The sequence below is a fragment of the Quercus lobata genome, chromosome 4, assembly GCF_001633185.2.
Source record: "Quercus lobata isolate SW786 chromosome 4, ValleyOak3.0 Primary Assembly, whole genome shotgun sequence".
In the NCBI taxonomy this organism is placed as follows: domain Eukaryota; kingdom Viridiplantae; phylum Streptophyta; class Magnoliopsida; order Fagales; family Fagaceae; genus Quercus; species Quercus lobata.
The window spans coordinates 3577208-3599230 of record NC_044907.1 but is presented as its reverse complement, the minus strand read 5'-3'; the positions used below and the strand labels follow the sequence as shown (position 1 = coordinate 3599230).

The window sequence follows — 22023 nt, the reverse complement described above, 5'->3', positions numbered from 1 at the left end:
TCTGCGTGTTCTCGCTCTCTCTCTCCTTTTTATTATTATTATTTTTTTTATGGATATTGTTCTGGAGTAGCACCTCCATCATGCCTATGGTCTGTTTCTTGTGTCATTATTATTTCTGATTTACTAGTGTTCAGTGAATGGGATATTTACGAGCCTATAGAATCAGCAATGTCACGCCCCAAACCCAAAAGGATCCAAAGCGTGAGAGAAGAACCACTAAGTGAGAGAATGTAAGAGATATATATATATATATTTTGTGTTTTCTTCTCCTCAACACATGGTAAGGATAAATAACCATACTAAAATCTCCATATTACAAGTCAAAACTCTATAACACATTTACAAATAATATGAATTACAAATAACGTCTCCAAATATATACAAAATTCCAAAATTCCAAATGGATCAACATCATATCACAATCCTTCCAAGGAAAGGCAACCACGACAATAGAATCTATGCCTACTATGCCCAAGGCTAACAAACCTCAAGGGCCCAACCTCCTATAGAATTAGCTATGGCCTCAATAAATTTAGGAAGTTGAGTCACCAACCAATCATAGCATAAATCTCTCAATTAGCATGATGCTCCAATTACCACCAATAAAACAAGCTCTATGCCCAAGGTATAGCAAAGTTATCTGAAAAACTGTTGGAGAGTGGGATAAGCTAATGGGCATCTTACAAAACATGTTATACTTTGGGAATTTCCATTTGGATTATTAAAGACTATTTTTCTTAATAAAATGACAAGAATGATTAAAAGAATATAGCACCAAGATTTCTCAAAATATTTCAACATGAAACTACATACTATTTACTGTGAGCTATGAAAACATCGTTTTAAAACCTGAAAATCCAACCCAAGGCCATGTGACAGCGTCGTCACAAAGACGGAACTCATCTGCCGTCACAAAAACAGAACTTATTGCCAACACATAGCCGGAATTAATCTGCCATCACAAAGACGAAACTCATCACCGACACACAACCAAAACTCATTGCCGATACACAGTCGGAACTAATCTACCATCACAAAGACGAAACTCAACGCCGTCACAAAGACGGAACTCATATGCCGTCACAAAGACAGGTGCTAAGATACCAATGTCACATAGACTATAGTATCTAGCTAGGTGATCACCGGGTAATCACACATAACAGCATAAGGGTAAAACATAAAGAGCTCACAGATTACATGAATTCAAAACACAGTCCAATTTCAAGTAGTTACACAAAAACCTTTGAAATACCCAATATATTCACAAGGTTCCCAAATTTTTCAAAATCATTTCTTGTCAATAACATTTTCTATCCATTTCTAAAATATCACAAGTCAAGATAAAACATCTTTAGAATTTGCAAACAATGCATCAAATCCATTCCCAAGAATTATATCAAAGATGTTTATCTCTTCCATACTAACAAATCATGCATTTCCCCATATTCAATATTAAACATGATGCTCTTTTCATATACAATCATATATAATAGGGCCACAACACAATACCTATTAAGAAAATATAGTTCCACAAATAATTTTCCAAAATGTGTTTGCCCAAAAACAAAGTTTATGCAATGTGGTCATTTTCAAAAAATCCCATTAAAAGTTACTTACCTCAGGGGGCCAACCAATTTTACCTCAACCGGGCACCACCACCTAAGCAAGCAATCCAATTAGGTCCATCACCAAGAATCTCGAAACCTAGAAACACAACGATCAAGCCTATCAATAACAAGGCCTATCACAAAGTACCTTCAAACTTGTCTCCATAAATCGAAAATGGTCCCCTAAAATCAAATCGATGGCCTAAAACCTAACTTGACTATCCCAAGGCACCTATTCCCAAGGGACATCAAACAAGCATACAAGTGATCCAAAGGACCATAACACAACCAAAACATTTTAATACACTATTGCAAGAGATTAAACCAAACCATTATTAAAGTTAACTAAATAAAACACATGTACAAGGAATTTACAAGCCAACCCACTCAACAAGGGTTTCAATTAAATTCACAAAATCCTTACATACTCGTCATACTTTCAGATTCACTACACAGCAGGTCAGCCCTTTTGTAAAAACCGTTTGGTCTATAAAAAATTATCCGATCAACTTGAAATTAAATAGGGATAAGCTCTTATATGTGTAGTATGTACCACCAAAAATTCGGCTCAAAATGATTTTTCTATAATTTATTAAAAATCATGTAATGCAGCTTACTCAAATCTGTTACTGACAGATTTACAATTCCAAAATAAAATTACTATAATCTAAATATCATGCCAAAAACTTTTAGACTTGATTAACCTCAAAGCTACATATTTTAGCACATGATAAAAACTATGAATGAAACCTATAACCTCATATAATAGTCATCACAACAAGAGTCAAGAAATTCAATCTCATAACTCATATAGGCAATATAGCAAACACTTGGCATGCACAAGCACATTCTCAAATCACTACAACAAGTAATAGTTAACATTTCATCAACTTCATGACAAAAATCATTACAACAACTCAACTCAAAACAGAAAAATCATCATAAAACACATAAAAGTCAGCCCCTCCTTCTTCCAATAAACCAAGTGCCCAAAACCTCCATGGTTGAATACCCTAATACCAACTATTACATACCCACATCCCAAAAATCGTAGTTAACCCTACCAAAGTGTTATCCCCATCCATTGGATCAACCCCACATGAGCATTGAGCCATAAACGAAATAATCAAGGAAGTGGGTCAATGGAAAACTTACCTTAAAATCATTGTTTGGGGCAGCCAAAACTCATGGAAGATCATGCTTGTTGGATTCAAGCTATTGAATTGGTGGTAAGGATATAGGGCCTTCAATGGATCAGCCATGGAGGACAGTGAGAACAAGAAGAGAGAAATTACAAAAGAGAAGACAAGTGGGAGAGAGAGAGAACGTGTAGACTTATGGGAGAGGGCTTAATTACAAGTTTGCCCCCAAAATTTCTTCTGTTTAATTACCACTCCACCCTTAAGATTCCTCCCATATTTCATCTAGCCCCAAAAATCACTGGAGTATTCATAAGTCCTCTATAAAATAATTAACCACACTGATTAAAAATAAAGTCCAATTTAGATATTATTCTCATTGGAAAAATTTCTTTAAAAAATATTTGGGGTGTTACAAGCAAATTCCAAGGTTGAATTAAAGTATATATTTTTATATTTTGTTAAAATTAATTAACGGAAAAAAATCTGGTGGGTGCAGTAGTTGTGGGGGTACATTTTCATTTAAGGAATTGTGTATTTACTTGGATTTGGGCATGAAACTATAAATCACATGTTTATGTTACTATCATCATGTAATACCAGTTCAATTTCTGTTCGGTATATATTATAATAAGAAATAGCTTGTGCCCTGAATTTCCTTTTAGTAATCTACAATTTCTGTTCTTTCTGTTTCTGTTCACAGGATGTAACGAAAGAAGGCAGGGATGAGAATGTTAAGGATTGTGCTTATTCCCAAGCAAGAAATATCTGATTTGTTTTTGACCCTTTGCCTTCACCAGGACATAGCAGAAGATGAAGAAAATGTAAGGAAAGTGAGTTCATATCTTACAAATGTTGTGCTTCCAAAGTTTGTACAAGATCTTTGCACGCTTGAAGTTTCACCTATGGATGGACAAACATTAACTGAAGCGCTCCATGCTCATGGAATTAATGTTCGCTATATTGGAAAAGCAAGCGTTTGTGAATGCTTAAATATTAGCATATGACTATGGAAAATATATACAAATCAATGCCTGAATTGAAATTTATTATTTGTGTTAAAGCTATCATGTTCATAACTTTTCCATCTTTCTGCAAATGATTGTATTGCTTTTGACATGTCTGGAGCTTTGCTACAGGTGGCTGATGGGACAAAACATTTACCACATTTGTGGGATCTTTGTTCTAATGAGATTGTTGTTAGGTCTGCAAAGCACATCCTCAAGGTGATAAGCATAATCTAAGCAGCTTCTACATTATAAATGATGTTACAAAATGTCTACATTGTTTCAATTAATTCCACAGTTTCACCACAATAATTTGCAAAGAGGTGTCGCATGTTACTATGTCAATTGTAAAATGTGACATCTTTTTCCTGCCGTTGGTGTTAGAGATAGACACCATCAACTTTGCCTACAAGAGGGCGGTCTGGCATAGCTTGCACACATGCATGTGGAAACACATTTCCTGTTCACATCCACTCTTCCCTTCCTAGTCTGATTAAACTGACTCCCTCTGGAGCAGGATGTTTTGAGAGATGTAGGGGATCATGATATTGCGCCAGCTATATCACATTTCTTCAACTGCTTTTTTGGAAGTATTCAAGCTGTTGGCTCAAAAGTTGTTGCCAATAATATGCAGTCCAGAACCCACAAAAAGGTATGTGAAACATGGATCAATAGTTTCAGGATTTCTTATGGTTTTTTTTGGCTTTTACTGCTTTTCAGCTTTGAGCTTTTTGTGAGCTAACTCTTGAGGCCATATGTTCCCTCAGTTTGTGGTCTGTCATTGTAATTGTACAACAATCAAAGCAATAAAGTTGCATCTTTTTCTTCAGAAGAAAGTTTAAATTTTTTCTTAAAATATTAAATGATGTTTAGAATTTGAAATCTTTACTAAGGCTGTGTTTGGTTCGCGTAAAATCATTTCCGGAAAATATGCTATTTTCCGGAAATGCTATTTTCCGGAAAGGAAAATGTTTTCATGTGTTTGGCTGTCACAAAATTCATTTTACGGAAAATTAATTTTGGTGTTTGGTTCGTTTAATCAGTTTACCAGAAAATACATCAAATCCGGCGAAACGCTCGTCCGACGAGCGGCCGACGAGCGTCCGACGAGCGGCCGACGAGCGGCGCTCGTCGATCGACGATCGCGATGGACGAGCGCGCTCGTCGATCGACGATCGCGATGGACGAGCGCGCTCGTCGATCGACGAGAGACGAGCGCGCTCGTCGATCGCGATCGTCGATCGACGAGAGACGAGCGCGCTCGTCTGTGCTCGTCGATCACGATCGTCGATCGCGTCGCTCGATCGACGATCGCGATCGTCCACCGCGCCGCTCGTCGGCGCGGTGCGATCGTCGGACGAGCGGCGCGATCGTCCCTCTCTCTCTCTGATCTGGGCTCTCTTTTCTCTCTCTCTCTCTCTCTCTCTCTCTCTCTTTTTCCGGAAGTCATTTGAAGTGAAAATGAAGACAGAAATCATTTTCCGTGGTCAAGGCTTCAAATTTCGGTCAACCGGAATTCGATTTCCGGAAAATAACGTTTTCCGTCACAGCCAAACGCTCCATTTTCCGGAAATTGATTTCCGGAATTCGTTTGAAGTCGAATCAAACGCACCCTAAATTCACTCAATTTTCTTAAATGGAAATGGTAACATGAAATTTTACTCTTGATGGAGAAATCTTGACCCAAGGCTGTTCTTTATGTTTCATATTTTTTTAGGACCAAGGAGGCCATCAATCTTCAGGAAAGCCTTCTAAGGGGCAAGGAAGGTTTAATGGTGGGGCGTCTGCAAGGATGAATTAATCGTCATTTATGAATGTTAGCTCAGAAACTCTATGGTCAGACATACAAGAATTTGCTAAACTCAAATATCAGGTATCAGTTTTTATCAAGTCTCTACAAGGACACTGGATATTTCTAGAAGGTTGAACGAGTCATTTCCTGCAAAAATTATTTAAAATAAAAATACTTTTTTTTTGGGTTGCATCTGAGTAAACTTATTATGCTATATCAAAAAAAATTTAGGCATAAAACTCATTTTCGTTCCTACATTTTCACGTTATTCCCACTTTGGTTCCTAACTTTTTTTTTTCACCACTTTTAGTCCCTAAAATCAAAAATGCGATCTTGTTTTTGTCTCTACCGTCAGCGCTCTAATGACAAAGTCCTAGGTGGCAGACGAAACACCCTATTAACTGACGTGATGCTGATGTGGCAATTAAAATATTATTAAAAAAATATTATTTGGCTTTTTTTTAATGCTATGTCAGCATTTTAATATTTTTTTAAAAGCCATGTCAGAAAATTTTAAAAAATAAATTAAATTTAAAAAAAAACCTTAAATTTAATATGTAACTGTAGTGGCGTCAGAATGATGAACAATCCCGTTGGTGTCCAACAGTAGCTTGTAGTCCCTATTTGAAAAGGCTCTCAGAAGCTATAAAGGGTATTGAGATGTGCCCATTGATCGACAGGTATTCCTTTTCGTTTTAACCAATAATCAGGATCATATACTCCGGAGATCATGCTAGCAATTTCTCATGCCAATAGATTAAATATATTCTTCTAGGTTCTGACTGAAGAATGAACTTGTCAGTTTTCCTATCTTTTGATTTTTAATTAAATTTTGAGCAATTTTGGGGCATCATGTGAAAGCATTTCAATGTTTAATATGAAAAACAGTGTTAATTTCCCTCAAATATGAGATGAGCTTATTTCCTTTGTTTGAGAATCAGCTCTCTTTTTACTTCTTTGTTTTGTATAGTTTTAGAAATCATTGTTTTGATAAAGAAAATCCTCCATTCATTGGAAAATTTTACTTAACTAAAATTGAGGTGGTACTCCAAATCAATAAAAACAAGTTACCTTATTCCAAAATATGACATAAGTTCAACAGGCAACTTTCAAATTCTAATGCAGCACTCATCCAAACCAACAGCAACAGTCACATTCGTAGCATTTATTCCAACCATTAGCAAAAGTCACGTTCATAGGCAGTAATAAATTAAGAATGGTCCCGTTTAGCAAACATGATGAGGCTTCATCATTAAAAAAAAATTCAGAGTTATTTGCATTTTGAGAGAGATGCATAATGCGATGACCTCCATCCATAGGAAAATTTATTTTATGAGATTGTTTCATGGTGCATCCTCTTATAGCATGTGGGTTTTCCCCTATTTATAGGAAAATTTTCTTATGAGATTGTCTTATGGTGCATCCCTTTTACAATATGTGAGTCTTCAAGTGTGTGGGGACCATCAAATATGAGAGGAATGATCCATGAGATTGGTTTATAAGGTAATTTTTTTTCCTTCATTGACAATGCATTTTTTTTTTTCACATTTTTATTTTATTTTGGTTGAAAAAAAGATAAAAAATAAAAACTCTCTACGGGGTGGGTGGAAAGATATGATTGGATGTGAAGTCTTCAACTGTCTCATTCTAGGTTATCTCAAATAATGCAAAGTTTACAATACTTGTGTAACAGGCAAGTAATGTCAAATTCTTTCTCAATTGTTGTGCTTATAACCGGGTCTGGGCCATTCATTATATATCTATCACTTTGCAAGCCATTCTCCCCTGGTTTTCTACCTAAATTGCAATTGCTTCCCTTTGGCTTTTTTATTTCCTTCTTCAAGCAACAAGAGACCATGGCTGTCTTCCTGGGACAAGCACTTGCCACTTCAATTATTCAGGTGGCACTTGATAGACTGGCTTCTCATGAGGTCATAGACTACTGCAAGGGAAGGAAACTCAATAAGAAATTGCTACAAAACTTGGAGTTTGTGCTGTTATCTGCTAATTCAGTGCTCATTGATGCAGAGGAGAAGCAATTTACAAACTCAGCTGTGAAAAAATGGCTGGACGAGCTTAAAGATGCTATTTATGTTGCAGATGACCTTCTGGATGAGATTGCCACTGAAGCCTTACGATCCAAGTCAGAAGCTAAACTCCAAACCCGCACTAAAAAGGTATGGCGCTTTGTCTCTACTTTATTTGACAAAAAGATACAGTCAAAGCTAGAAAACGTTCTAGGTGTATTACAAATACTCATAGAACAAAAGAAGGTCCATAATCTGATAGAAGTTGCCGGTGGAGTACCACTACCACCACGACAATTAACAACTTCTTGTCCTGAAGAATATGGTGTGTATGGTAGAGATATTGATAAGGAGGAGATATTTAAGAAGTTGCAATTAGATAATGCAAATGGTGATGAGATATGTGTTGTTCCTATAGTGGGCATGGGTGGGGTTGGTAAAACAACCCTTGCTCGGCTTGTATATAATGACAACCGAGTAAAGGAGAATTTTGATCTCAAAGCATGGGTTTGTGTTTCAGACACATTTGATAGTTTTAGAATAGCAAAAACTGTTCTTGAAGAGATCACTTCGTCTAACTGTGACATTCATAGCTTGAATTTGTTACAAATTAGAATAAGAGAGAGCTTAAAGGGAAAGAAGTTTCTCCTTGTTTTAGATGATGTTTGGAATGAGGAATATATTGCTTGGGATAAGTTAGTTACAATGCTTAGATGTGGGGCAAAAGAGATCAAAATCATTATTACAACACGTAGTGAAAATGTTGCGACAATTGTGCAGCCTATTTCAATTCATCATCTAATGCAATTGTCTGATGAAGAATGCTGGTTGTTATTTGCAAAGCATGCATTTAAGAATGGAGAATTGAATTTAGATAAAGAACTAGTTGGTAGAAAAATTGTTTGTAAGTGTAAAGGTTTGCCTTTAGCTGCAAAAGCAGTTGGGGGTATGTTGCAATCTAAACAAGACCTAAGAGAGTGGAATCATATTTTGGAGAGTGATATATGGGATCTACCAGAAGGTGAAAGTAGTATCCTTCCAGCTCTAAGATTGAGCTACAACTACCTCCCATCACATTTGAAACGATGCTTTACTTATTGTTCAATCTTTCCAAAGGATTATGAATTTTCAAAGGAGGAGTTAGTCTTGTTGTGGATGGCAGAAGATTTATTGTTGAAACCCAAGGGAAATGGAAGCATGGAAGAAATAGGTGAACAATACTTTGATGAGCTAATATCGAGATCATTTTTTCAACGATCAAATAATGATGAACTATGTTTCATAATGCATGACCTTTTTAATGACTTAGCAAAATTTATATCTGGAGAATTTTGTTTTAGGTTGGAGATTGATAACTCACATGAAATTACAAAAAAGATGCGTCATTTGTCATATTTTCCAACTAAATTTGTTGTCCCTAAGAAATTTAAGGAGTCTTATGAAGCTAAGAATTTGCGAACATTCTTGGGACTAAAATCGCCATCTACGTCAAATTTCAGGATTAATTTTATATCAACAATGGAGATAAATGATTTGTTATGCACATTTAAATGTTTACGAGTATTATCATTGTCTCTCTACATATTAATAAATGTGTTGCCCGATTCTGTTGGAAATTTGAAACACCTTCGCTATTTGAATCTTAATGGCACCTTTATCAAAGGCTTGCCTGATTCTGTGTGTGGTTTGTATAATTTGCAAACCTTGTTATTGAGAAATTGTTGTTCCCTCGTAGAGTTGCCAACAAACATGGGAAGACTCGTAAACTTACGTCACCTAGATATAAGAGGGACCCCTTTGAAAGGGATGCCAATGCACATGGGTAAATTAAGAAGTCTTCAAAATTTAAGTGCTCTTTGTGTGGGAAAAGAAAAACATAGTGGGAGTAGCATTAAAGAGTTAGGAGAGCTTCCACATCTTTCTGGATCATTGTGTATATCAAACTTGGAAAACGTTTATTGATGAGGATAAAACTAGTTAGATAAGGGTGACGGGCAAGCTTGACAAAGCTGACGAGAGGGAACTGTACCGCCAGCATGTCTTCAAGACTGACGGGGGAGTAAAGGAAAAGCACACATGTAACCGGGCATCCTGAAGCTGACGGAAGTAAAATCAGACTGACACGAGTAATTAGGCAGACGGGAGTAAACTTGGGCAGACGGGGTTATCTTAAACTGACGGCGTGGGTCTACAAGTTGATTGATCGGCCCGTTTACGTATATAAGTAAAATAACTTGCTCTCCGCGTTTCAAGGAACCTAAAGACTCCTATATGGAAAGAATCCCGTAAAATACGCCCAAGAAGACTCCTATAAGGAAAAGACTTCTACTCCAAGGAAGAGAGGTCAACCATCTACTACTATAAAAACCCAAGCACCCTCACAAAACAAGGTACGCATAATTTACCCTCTCTAGCACTCTAGAGCAGTGAGAATAGTTCTAACTTGACCTTCGGAGGGTGTTTGGCCGGTACCACACCGGTACTCTCTGCTAGGTTCTTCCTTTTCGTTGTGCAGGTGCCGTTTGATCGTACGAGGAACGTGTGACTCACTGGTGATACTATTTTCGGCTTCATCAGTTGGCGCCGTCTGTGGGAAACGTAGCACGTTCTCGCTTCCTAGACAAAAGAGTTACATGGTACTCACTCGCTCAATGGCGACAACCAACGACGCTCAAGAAGAAGAAGCCCCTACGACTGCTCTTGAAAGACAGGTGAGGACACTCGCCGCTGCCGTAGAGCGCCTCACCAAACAAAATCACGACCTAGAAGAGCAACTGAGACAGAAGAATGCAGCCCCCAACAACCAAGGAGCAGAGCAAGAGGGAACTAGCGCCGACAGGAGAAATCAGGAAGGCCCCCAGGCCAGCAACGCCCCGAGCAAACCAGAACGGCAGAACACGAGCATCCCCTCCCTCGCAGAGATTGCTCCGCCACTTGTTATCGCGGAGATGCAGGCCATGAAGGAACAAATGGAGGTTATGATGAATGCTCTCAAGGGACGAGTATCAAGCGACCTGGACGACCTTGTCAACCGAACTGACTCGCCGTTCACCGCCACCGTCAACTCCTACCCTTTACCAAGCAAATTCCGCATGCCACAAATAGACAGTTATGACGGGGTCAAGGACCCGCTGGACCACCTGGAGACCTTCAAGACCCTAATGCACCTTCAAGGAGTAGCGGACGCCATCATGTGTAGGGCCTTCCCCACAACATTGAAGGGCGCAGCGAGAATTTGGTTCAGCCGACTGGCACCAAACTCCATCGGCACCTTCAAAGAGCTCAGCGCTCAGTTTACCGCACACTTCATTGGAGGCCATCGATACAAGAAGTCTACAGCGTGCTTGATGAGCATGAAACAGCGAGAAGATGAAACTTTAAGGGCTTACATCTCCCGCTTCAACAAAGAGGCACTCTCAGTCGACGAAGCCGACGATAAGATCCTTGTTGCGGCATTCACGAATGGCTTGAAGAAGGGAAAGTTTTTGTTTTCCCTATACAAAAACGACCCTAAGACCATGTCGGAAGTTCTTTACCGCGCCACGAAGTATATGAACGCTGAAGATGCCCTACTAGCTCGGGAAGAGAAGCCCAGGAAAAGAAAACGACAGGAAGACAATCGGCAGGACCAAGGCCGCAAGAAGACAAGAACAGGAGACCGGAGGGAAGAAAGACGCCCTAGACCAATGGGGGGAAGATTCACGAGCTTCACTCCGCTAACAGCCCCGGTGGATCAAGTCCTTATGCAAATCAAGGACGAAGAGGCTCTGACGTTCCCAGGAAAACTGAAGAGCGACCCCAACAAACGTTCTAGGGATAAGTATTGCCGTTTCCACCGCGACCACGGCCACGACACGGCTGATTGCTATGACCTCAAGCAGCAGATTGAGGCCCTCATCAGACAAGGAAAGCTGCAGAGATTCGTTAGCAAGGAGAGAGCGGATCCCCCCGCACAAGACCAGCACCCCCGACGGGACAATGAGCGACCGAGGCCTCCGATCGGGGATATCAGGATGATCATAGGGGGAACGGCTGCCGCCGGGTCATCCAAGAAAGCCCGCAAGACCTATCTTCGGATGGTACAAAATGTTCAGCTGACGGGAGTCGTGCCAAAAATAGCACGGAGAGAAGGTCCCATAATCGGATTCTCAGAGGAAGACGCGCGACGCCTTCACCATCCACATGACGATGCGCTCGTCGTCAGCCTGCGTGTGGGGGACTACAACATGCACCGGGTGCTGGTCGACAATGGCAGTTCAGCGGATATTCTATACTATACAGCGTTCCAGCAGATGAGGATCGACAGAGAGCGGTTGATCCCAACCAACACCCCGCTTGTTGGCTTCGGCGGGAGCCGGGTATTCCCATTAGGCGCAGTAACATTATCCGTCATGGTAGGCGATTACCCTCAGCAAATAGCCAGGGACGTGACATTCTTGGTGGTCGATTGCTCATCAGCCTACAACGCTATCCTCGGGCGACCCACGCTCAACTCATGGAAGGCAGTAACTTCCACCTATCACCTAATGATCAAGTTCCCGACTGATTACGGAGTAGGCGAGCTGCGCGGGAGTCAGATGGCCGCACGCGAATGCTACATAGCCATGATGGAAATGGAGGATCAGGTTCAGGCTTTAAGCATAGAAGAGCGCCGGACGGTAACAGAACCGGTCGAGAAGTTGGAAGAGATACCCCTTGACAATTCCGATCCTAGTCGAACGACCAAAATCGGAACGCTCGCTAACACCACCATCCGTCAGGAGCTCATAACCTTCCTCAGACGCAATCAGGACGTATTCGCGTGGGATCATGAAGATATGCCGGGAATAGATCCTTCAGTCATGGTGCATAGGTTGAACGTATCGCCCGCCTTTCCACCTATCAGACAGAAGAAGAGAGTGTTTGCCCCCGAGCGAGACCGAGCCATAGCAGAAGAAGTCAGAAAGTTACGGGAAGCAAGTTTTATTAGAGAAGTATACTATCCCGACTGGTTAGCAAATGTGGTGATGGTGAAGAAGGCAAGCGGGAAATGGCGGATGTGCGTGGACTTCACCGATCTCAATAAGGCCTGCCCCAAGGATAGCTACCCCCTCCCCAGGGTCGATATCCTAGTAGACTCCATGGCTCAACACCAGCTGCTGAGCTTTATGGACGCCTTCTCGGGGTACAACCAAATCCGAATGCCAACAAGCTTTCGAAGAATTGAAGGCTTACCTCTCCTCCCCACCATTACTAAGCCCGTCGCAGCCGGGAGAGGAGCTTTTTCTCTATCTAGCCGTCTCCCCCGCAGCAGTTAGCGCGGCCTTAATCAGAGAAGAAGAGAAAGTGCAAAAGCCCGTGTACTACGCAAGCCGCGCGCTTCATGGGGCCGAAGAAAGATACCCGCCCATGGAAAAACTTGCCTTTGCATTGGTTACGGCAGCCCGCAAACTCAAACCATACTTCCAAGCCCATACGGTGAACGTCCTGACTGACAAGCCTTTAAGGCGAGCAATGAGCAGTCCCGAGGCCGCGGGACGATTGGCACTATGGGCCATAGAACTGAGCGAATTTGATATTCAATACCGCCCACGGACTGCCATCAAAGGACAGGTCATCGCCGACTTTATAGCTGAGTTCACTCATGATGAAGACAAGGGGGCAGTAGAGTCCCCTCAATGGAGCATATATACGGACGGGTCATCTAACAGACAAGCCGCAGGGGCCGGCATTGTGCTATTATCGCCCGAAGGAGACACCATTGAATGTATGGTCCGTCTTGATTTCCCTGCCACTAACAATGAATCAGAGTATGAGGCTCTGATAGCAGGGCTCGACCTTGCCAAAGCGGCAGGAGCCGCGAGGGTAGTCATCTATTGCGATTCACAGGTCATCACTAACCAAATAAATGGAGACTATGAGTGCAAGGGCGAAAAGATGAAGAAGTACCTTGGTGAAGTAAAGGCGAGAGTGGATGACCTAGAAGCTAAAGTCGTCCAAATTCCTAGAGAAGAAAACGAGCGAGCCGACCGCCTTGCGAAAGCCGCCTCAGCAGAACAAATGGTCATCCCTGGTAATGTACTCTCCTTCATACAGCTTTCTCCACTAATAAACCTCAGCAACATGCAGGAAATATGCTCCGACAGAAGCTGGGCGACGCCGTTAGTTTCATACTTGAAAAACGGGGTCTTACCAGACGAGAAGGAAGCAGCAAGGAGACTTAAGGTCCAGGCGGCGAGGTTCGTCCTAATAAAAGACGTCCTTTACAAAAGAGGTTTCTCCCGACCATATTTAAGATGCTTGGGTACGGAAGAGGCAGACTACGTCATGAGAGAGGTACATGAAGGAATCTGCGGAAACCACTCAGGGTCCAGATCGTTGGTACACAAGCTGGTGCGAGCAGGGTACTTTTGGCCCACCATGCAGAAGGACGCCGAAGCCTATGTCAGGGCCTGTGACAAGTGCCAAAGGTTCAGCAACATTATTAGGCAACCAACCGAAGAGCTGACCCCAATGACGGCCCCGTGGCCGTTCGCACAGTGGGGCTTAGATATTATGGGACCCTTCCCTACAGCAGCACGACAGCTAAAGTTCCTGGTGGTAGGCATCGACTATTTCACAAAATGGGTAGAAGCCGAAGCTTTGGCCACAATTACGGAGAAAAACGTACGAAGCTTTGTTTGGAGATGCATCATATGCAGGTTTGGCATTCCTAGAGTCTTCGTCTCGGACAACGGACGGCAATTCGACAACGACTCCTTTCGAGATTTCTGCTCGCAACTAGGAATAAAGAACCACTATTCCTCCCCCGCCCACCCTCAAGCTAATGGCCAAGTCGAAGTTACGAACCGATCCTTGCTCAAAATTATCAAGACTCGGCTCGAGGGGGCAAAGGGTATATGGCCCGATGAATTGCCAAGCGTGTTATGGGCTTACAGGACGACAGCAAGAACACCCACAGGAGAAACACCATTCCGGCTGACGTACGGAGGCGAAGCAGTCATTCCAGCAGAAGTTGGGCTCGCAAGCTACAGGGTGCACAACCACGACGGGAACAAAAATGACGAAGCTATGCGACTACAGTTGGACCTGATAGATGAAATCAGGGCAATAGCAGAACAAAGGCTCGCTCGGTACCAGGACCGTATGGCTAAACATTACAACTCCCGGGTTCGACACAGGGACTTCCAGGTTGGAGACCTTGTTCTTAGAAAGGTCATGGGAGCCGCTAGGGACCCTACCCAAGGGAAACTCGGCCCCAATTGGGAAGGACCCTACAGAGTCACGTCATGGCAAAGGAAAGGCACGTACCATCTAGAGACGTTGGAAGGAAGGAAACTGCCGCACCCATGGAACACCGAGCACTTACGAAAATACTACCAGTAGGAGCGACGGCACGAAGTTGAACTTTTTCTTATTTTATTTTACATTCCGGCAAGACTTTAGTCTCACTCCTCAGAACTATCATTTACTTTAATTTTTTGCAATAATTCTTCTTTTTAGCCCAAGGGGCAGGATTTACTTTTAATTACTTTTTGAATGCATGGTAATAAGAGGAGTTTTTTCAGAAATTACTAGTGTATTTTTTCTACGATCTAGTAAGTCCGCAACCAAAACCACTAAATCCATAACATATGGACCAAAAAAAATGTCAAAGACATCAAGGCTAAGGCCGACGGTCCGGGAAATCTTAAAAGCCGACGGGCCATGAAAGATGTCAAATACATCAAGGCTTAAAAGGCTGACGGGCCAAAAAGATGTCAAAGACATCAAGGCTAAGGCCGACGGTCCGGGAAATCTTAAAAGCCGACGGGCTATGAAAGATGTCAAATACATCAAGGCTTAAAAGGCTGATGGACCAAGAAAGATGTCAAAGACATCAAGGCTAAGGCCGAAGGTCCGGGAAATTTAAAGGCCGACGGGCCATGAAAGATGTCAAATACATCAAGGCTTAAAAGGCTGACGGACCAAGAAAGATGTCAAAGACATCAAGGCTAAGGCTGACGGGCCATGAAAGATGTTAAAATACATCAAGGCTTAAAAAGCTGACGAGCCAAAAAGGTGTCAAAAACATCAAAGGTAAGGCCGACGGTCCAAAAAATCTCTAAAAAGCCGACGGTCTAAAAGATGAAACAATCATCATAGGGACAAGGTCCTAAAAAAAAAGGGGGGATGTTAAAAACATCAAGTCCTAAGAAACTGACGAGCTAAAATGATGTTAAAAACATCGAAGCTAGAAGCTAAAAAGGCTGACGACCATTAGATGAAGCAATCATCGTATGGACGTAGCCCTCAAACCAAGACATACAATAATGAGTCATCAAAATGACGGATTTAAGAGATTGACGACCTTAAAACAGTAGCAAGGGCTGTAGACCAACGGTCATCAAGCCGACGGAGCTTAAGGCCTAGGCATGACATTCATGCCAACGGGGGCTTCCAACAGTGCAAAATAGCTGACGTAATCCAAGTAGACGAGAATAATTACCAAAATTTTGTCTAAGGCCACCATCAACAAAGGGATATAAAAGTTACGGAAATTAAACACAACTATACACAAACAAAAGCCCAAGGGAAACAAAGAGAACACTTAAAGATTGTTTGAAAATTACAACTACAACTGTTTTATACATAGCCAAAATACAAAATAAGAGCTAAGGGGCAGGAACATCAGCATTCTTGCCGTCAGCATCCACAATCACAGCAGGAGAATCAGAAGCAGCAGGATTAGCAGCAGGCTGGGCCAGGACCACGCTGTCGTCGCGCCTCGGAGTAGACTGACGGAGGCTGTCGTCTCCATCACCCATGGTGATCCCGGATAAATCCAACTCCGGGTAGGCCGACGCGACTTGCTGAAGGCAGTCTTCAAACCCGGTGCCATAATATTCGCCACACGAGTCAAAGAAAGCCTGCGACGCTTTGAAATCTCTGATCGCGTCAGCCCCCGCCGTCTGCAGCTTTTCGCCCAGCGCCGTCACCTCTTCCTGGAGTTTATCACTCCGACTACTGCTCTCCGTCAGCTTCTCCTTAACTTCTTGCAGCTCCGTGTTGAGGGTACGGACGGCATCCTTGTACTGAGCTTGCTGGTTCATCAGGCTTTTATTGTGACTGCGGACTCGAGTGACGACCCCCTCCTTCGCCACACAACGATCTTGAAGGGCCTTGACACGAACCAAGGCCTAAGAAAACACATCCGTCAGTTGAAAAGTATACCAAAGCAAAGCAAAGCTTCCCCAAACAAAATTTTAGTAAACATACCCTGGTAAGGTCAAAAAGGGCTGACGCCCCTAGTTCCTCCGTCCCCACCTGGTCACAAGGTTCAATATCCGTCGGTTTAATCAGGGACCCAACCTCCCCGACGGCATAATCCTTGTGAGTCAGGAGACGGCAGGGGCCCTCGCTGACGGGACCGGCAGAAGTCATCACCCCCTTGCCCGCACCATGACTAGGCTTGGGAAGGGACTTCTCCTTCAGTGGTTCGTCCCTTGGAGTGACGGCAGCTTTCTTTAAGGGACGGCTGTCATCACCGTCAGGCTTCCTCTTCGTCACCTTAGCGACGACCTTTGGAGTTGACGAGGCCTCCCCTGCTGCCTACTTATTCTTTCTCTCCTCCTTCTGACGGGCTGCGGCGGCCCTTATCCTTTGCTTCGCAGAGTCCATTTCTACAACACAAAGAACACCATTAAGGTAGGTAACGGAATAATAAAAAACTGACGGGATAAATTAAAGCCTACTCACGACGGCGTGCAAATTCTTCCAACTTTCGAGCTTCCGCTGACGGATCTGGACCCCCACAGTATAAGTGAAGGGTGTCGAGGGTGATCAAATCCCTACACTTACGTTCCTCCAAAGGAATTTCCAGAATCCGTTGGATAAACTCCTCCTGCTCGTCAGTTATGTGAGGACGGGTATAAGCTGAAAGAAATAAAAAGTATTGTTAGCATCGCCTCAGAAAACACACGAGCCTCATAGCTGACGGGATTAACCTGAATCCCTGACGAAGGCCCAGGTATTGTCAAAGTAACCACGGGGCATCGTCGCCCACTCCTCCTGACGGCAAACCCAATCCGTCCCCTCAACAAAAAAATACCGACTCTTCCAGTTCCTGTTTGAGTCTGGCACATCCGACACTAGCCTTAGCCCTTTCTCCCTGGCATTAAAATGATACGTCCCCTTAGACGAGGCGATGTGGTGAGGCCTATAACAATGAAAGAATTCTTCTAAAGTGAGCTGACGGTGTCCTCCGATAAGACTGCCCCAAAGGATTTCAGATCCTATAAAAGTCCTCCAGGCGTTTGGGGCGATCTGGGTGACGGATATTCCAAGGAAGTCAGCAAGCTGACGGTGTAGAGCCGTCAACGGTAATCTCAGACCGGCAGCAAACATGGCGTCATACATGCCAACGTCAGCTGTCCTCCCGGAATAACACCTCTCATTCTCTGTAGGGAGACGGAGGGGAATGTGGTCTGGAATTTGATAACGAACCCGTAACTCCCTAAAAACTTTGTCACTCATCCCAGGCGAAAATTTGTTGACGGCCCAATCCTCAGGAAGAATGAAGGGACGATTATCTCCGGGACCCTCTGAGGTCCCTTCACTGGATCTCTCATCCCCGTCACTGTCCTCTCCGTCAACATCCACTCCATCCTCGCCATTTCCATCCCCTCTTCCCTCATCCTCATCTCCCTCAGCAAAACTCTCATCGTCGTCAGGAGATTGGGCTGACGACCCTCTCTCTGACGGAAGGGAGAAGTTTGACTCATCTCCAGAGCCAAAGGTTTCGTCGTAGCCCGCTCCTTCGCGGACTGACGACTCCTCACAAGACGCGTTACTCGACATCTGACTACCTACAAGTGACGGGCTTAAGCTAAGTACCTAGGCTGACGACCATACTAATGAGGCAAAATAACAAAGGGAAAAGAAGAAGGAAGGAAAGAAAAAATGAAAACTTACCGGTATGAAGGCTTTCTGGACGACTCTAAAAGACAGCGCCAAATAAACCGACGGAAGTAAAGCTGACGAAAGGGGGGCGACGGTCTTTCTCTCCACAAGATCAGCAAGAATGAAATAGTGAAAAATGAGGGGAGGTGCTGTTTATATATAAAAAAAATGGCGCGAAAGACGAAGCGACGTCTCGTCGAATGCAAAGCCAATAGGAGCAAGCCACCTGTCCAAGGCATTAAATGCACAAAATCCACGCGAACGATATCCCAGTAAAACAAACTCCACAACCCGTCAGTACAAAGTCTGACGGAGGTATGGAGTAGGGGGCAAGTGATGAGGATAAAACTAGTTAGATAAGGGTGACGGGCAAGCTTGACAAAGCTGACGAGAGGGAACTGTACCGTCAGCATGTCTTCAAGACTGACGGGGGAGTAAAGGAAGAGCACACATGTAACCGGGCATCCTGAAGCTGACGGAAGTAAAATTAGACTGACAGGAGTAATTAGGCAGACGGGAGTAAAACTTGGGCAGACGGGGTTATCCTAAACTGACGGCGTGGGTCTACAAGTTGATTGACCTGCCCGTTTACGTATATAAGTAAAATAACTTGCTCTCCGCGTTTCAAGGAACCTAAAGACTCCTATATGGAAAGAATCCCGTAAAATACGCCCAAGAAGACTCCTATAAGGAAAAGACTTCTACTCCAAGGAAGAGAGGTCAACCATCTACTACTATAAAAACCCAAGCACCCTCACAAAACAAGGTACGCATAATTTACCCTCTCTAGCACTCTAGAGCAGTGAGAATAGTTCTAACTTGACCTTCGGAGGGTGTTTGGCCGGTACCACACCGGTACTCTCTGCTAGGTTCTTCCTTTTCGTTGTGCAGGTGCCGTTTGATCGTACGAGGAACGTGTGACTCACTGGTGATACTATTCTCGGCTTCATCATTTATCAAACAAGAGATGCAAAGGAGGTTAATTTGAAGGATAAGAAGGGCTTGTCAGAGTTGAAGTTGAAATGGGGAAGCGGTCATGAGAACTATGATTCAGGACAAGAAAGAGAAGTGCTTGAGCAGTTGTGTCCTCATACGAACTTGAAATCTCTCTCCATCATATCTTATTACGGTGCAGAATATCCAAGTTGGTTAGGAGCATGTTCATTCTCTAATATGGTGTCCCTAAAGCTTGACGATTGTAGATACTGTTCCTCCTTGCCTCCACTTGGGCAGCTACTTGCCCTTAAGGAACTCTCAATTGAAGGTTTGGGCAGAGTATCATGTGTGGATAGTGAGTTCTACGGGGATGGCTGTTGGGCAACTAATAAGCCATTCAAATCCCTAGAAAAATTAACATTTAAATGGATGCCAGAGTGGAAGGAATGGTTTATATTTGAAGGCGGAGTTTTCCCAACCCTCCGAGAGCTTCGCATTATCGGATGTCCCAAGCTTACGGGAAATCTGCCCAGTTTACTTCCTTCTTTAAGTGTAATTGAAATTAGATATTGTCCCCAGCTTGTTGCTTCACTTCCTAGTCCTTCGGCTCTTCATGAATTGGCCTTGATGAATTGTCCAGAACTGGAATCATTTCCTGAAGGGGGTTTGCCCTCCAATTTACAAATGCTTGAAATTGTGTCGCGCGAGAAACTCTTTCTCAGACGCATGGAGTGGGGTTTACAGAGTCTTCACTCTCTCAGAGAAATTATAATTCGGTATTACGGCAGAGAAGTGGGTTCCTTTCCGGAGGAGGCGTTGTTGCCCACTTCTCTTATCCGCCTCGACATTTCATTTCCACATCTGACATCACTCAATGGCAAGGGATTTCAACACCTTACCTTGCTTAAACAGTTGGAGATTTTGAACTGCGATAACCTCCAGCGCTTACCAGAAGAGGGCTTTCCCGCCTCCCTTTCTATTCTAGATATTTATAAGTGCCCTTTACTAAAAAAGCGGTATCGGAGAAAGAATGGAAAAGAATGGCGCAAAATTTCTCATGTCCCCATCATAAGGATTGACCGTGTAGTCATCACATAAGGTATTTGTTTCTGCACTAATTTGTACTTTCTTCTGTTTAATTCTGAATTATTAATATGCTTTTTAAAGCTAGAGATGCTCTGTAGGTTTGTTTAATTGATTTGTGTTTGTTGGTAATAAACTTTGGGCTTGCAATCATAAATGATTTTTAAATCTTTATCAATTCTTCTGTAGGTTTTCAGACACAAAATGTGTGAATGTTGAGGCCTCAGACAATAGTATACAAAACCAAGTAAGCCTCCTGCAATCAAAACTTCCAGATTGCTAAATTACATCCGATGAGCTGCAATGACATTTCTGTTTGTGAAATGCAGAATGATGCCTCATAGGTCCAATTTCAGCTTTTCGATTTGACTGAAAGCATAGCTTTTATGAATTTATAGATATCAATTGTGACCCACGCCCCTGTTTTATAGTCAGGTAATGTGTTGTAGTGTTTCACTCTACCCATTTTAGTTTGATTACATTTATATTTGTTTGTACGTTTATCTTTTTGATAAATATATCTGAAAAAATTTTCACTTAATAAAGGACTGGATGAGGAATGGTGCGACAATCACTTTCTGCCTTGAGCTCAAGTACATGTTATCTAGAGAGATGGGCTGCGACACTGAGGATTGATGAATAGTCTCCTTTGTTGAAGGAACAGTGCTGCGATGAGAAGAGGGGAAAAGAATGGAGCAAGATTGCTCACTTCACCATCATATTAATCGATGATGATCATATGAAACTGAAAGTGTAGACAAAGTCCTCATCACTTGTTTTCTTCATTCACATGCAGCAACATAATATTACAGTTTGGTAAGTACTTGTTGTACAGAAACTGGCAAATTGTCATATTGATTTGGCACCATAACTGAAATGTGCTTCAAGAAGCAGTAAAAACATGTTTTTTGAGAGAGAATTTCTCTCTCCCAATAATCTGTTCATTTATGAAATAACTAGAAGATTATTGTGTATTAGGAAAAAAAATTCTATTTTCTTGGTTTTAGTTATTTAGTTATGCATTTATGCCTTTTATTTTTGGTCAGGCCAATATTTTTTCTCAACTCATTTCTTCCCCTGCATTTCTTATAGATTCACTAGAATGTTCCCCCTGGAATGGCCAATTTTTTGCTTTTGTTATTAATACTGAAGTCAACTAAACCTTAATTCCAAACAAAAATTCATGTATCACAATATAACCCAAAAAAAATAAATAATTCAGCTTTCATCTTCCCTATTCATTGGAAAAGTTATGGAATGATGTAACATGGGACAGCTAGATACTAAATAAGTGATTTCATTTATTAGTTTATTATTTATTTGAAATAATTTTTTAGTGAATGATAGAACCATGATTGTTATTTATTCTCTTTTTCTTTTGCAGAAATAGCAATTTATTGACCAGTCCTAGGAAGAGGCATTAATTTGGTCCATTGCAGAATAAGCTTGTTCATTATTTAGACAATTATTTAACTTGGCACCTTGGGAATTTCAAACGATTAATAGTATGTT

The 22023-nt window shown here is 42.3% G+C and overlaps 3 protein-coding genes and 1 long non-coding RNA gene across 5 annotated transcripts; 2 read left to right on the top strand and 2 right to left on the bottom strand.

Moving 5' to 3' along the window:
• Nucleotides 1-313: 313 nt before the first annotated feature.
• LOC115984305 lies at nucleotides 314-2950 on the bottom strand. Its single transcript, XR_004090471.1, has 2 exons — nucleotides 2763-2950; nucleotides 314-1704 (listed from the first exon to the last, which is right to left on the bottom strand). It is a non-coding gene; the product is annotated as an uncharacterized LOC115984305 (long non-coding RNA).
• A 493-nt stretch (nucleotides 2951-3443) lies between these two features.
• On the top strand, nucleotides 3444-5662 carry LOC115984304 (clustered mitochondria protein-like). Its single transcript, XM_031107276.1, has 4 exons — nucleotides 3444-3717; nucleotides 3886-3972; nucleotides 4271-4405; nucleotides 5471-5662. The coding sequence occupies exons 1-4, from the start codon at nucleotides 3472-3474 to the stop codon at nucleotides 5552-5554; spliced, it is 552 nt and encodes a 183-aa protein (XP_030963136.1). The 5' UTR covers nucleotides 3444-3471; the 3' UTR covers nucleotides 5555-5662.
• Nucleotides 5663-7290: 1628 nt separating this feature from the next.
• On the top strand, nucleotides 7291-20855 carry LOC115984404 (putative disease resistance RPP13-like protein 1). Its single transcript, XM_031107437.1, has 5 exons — nucleotides 7291-9527; nucleotides 19446-20511; nucleotides 20596-20612; nucleotides 20701-20758; nucleotides 20841-20855. The coding sequence occupies exons 1-5, from the start codon at nucleotides 7402-7404 to the stop codon at nucleotides 20853-20855; spliced, it is 3282 nt and encodes a 1093-aa protein (XP_030963297.1). The 5' UTR covers nucleotides 7291-7401.
• LOC115984068 lies at nucleotides 16062-17660 on the bottom strand. Of its 2 annotated transcripts, XM_031106949.1 has the most exons (3): nucleotides 17286-17660; nucleotides 16810-17213; nucleotides 16062-16730 (listed from the first exon to the last, which is right to left on the bottom strand). In XM_031106949.1, the coding sequence occupies exons 2-3, from the start codon at nucleotides 16972-16974 to the stop codon at nucleotides 16206-16208; spliced, it is 690 nt and encodes a 229-aa protein (XP_030962809.1). In that variant the 5' UTR covers nucleotides 16975-17213; nucleotides 17286-17660; the 3' UTR covers nucleotides 16062-16205. The 2 variants fall into 2 exon arrangements, with proteins under 2 accessions (XP_030962809.1, XP_030962808.1); XM_031106948.1 differs by having other exon boundaries at nucleotides 16810-17660.
• Nucleotides 20856-22023: the final 1168 nt, after the last annotated feature.

Bases quoted from the DNA above. Each gene is read 5' to 3' on its own strand.
- LOC115984304 (XM_031107276.1), top strand. From the start codon at position 3,472: ATGAGAATGTTAAGGATTGTGCTTATTCCCAAGCAAGAAATATCTGAT. The intron at 3,718-3,885 runs GCAAGCGTTTGT...GCTTTGCTACAG, and splicing joins ATGTTCGCTATATTGGAAAA to GTGGCTGATGGGACAAAACA. The intron at 3,973-4,270 runs GTGATAAGCATA...CCTCTGGAGCAG, and splicing joins CTGCAAAGCACATCCTCAAG to GATGTTTTGAGAGATGTAGG.
- LOC115984404 (XM_031107437.1), top strand. From the start codon at position 7,402: ATGGCTGTCTTCCTGGGACAAGCACTTGCCACTTCAATTATTCAGGTG. The intron at 9,528-19,445 runs TTATTGATGAGG...CGGCTTCATCAT, and splicing joins ATATCAAACTTGGAAAACGT to TTATCAAACAAGAGATGCAA.
- LOC115984068 (XM_031106948.1), bottom strand. From the start codon at position 16,974: ATGACTTCTGCCGGTCCCGTCAGCGAGGGCCCCTGCCGTCTCCTGACT. The intron at 16,731-16,809 runs GTATGTTTACTA...GTGTTTTCTTAG, and splicing joins CCCTTTTTGACCTTACCAGG to GCCTTGGTTCGTGTCAAGGC.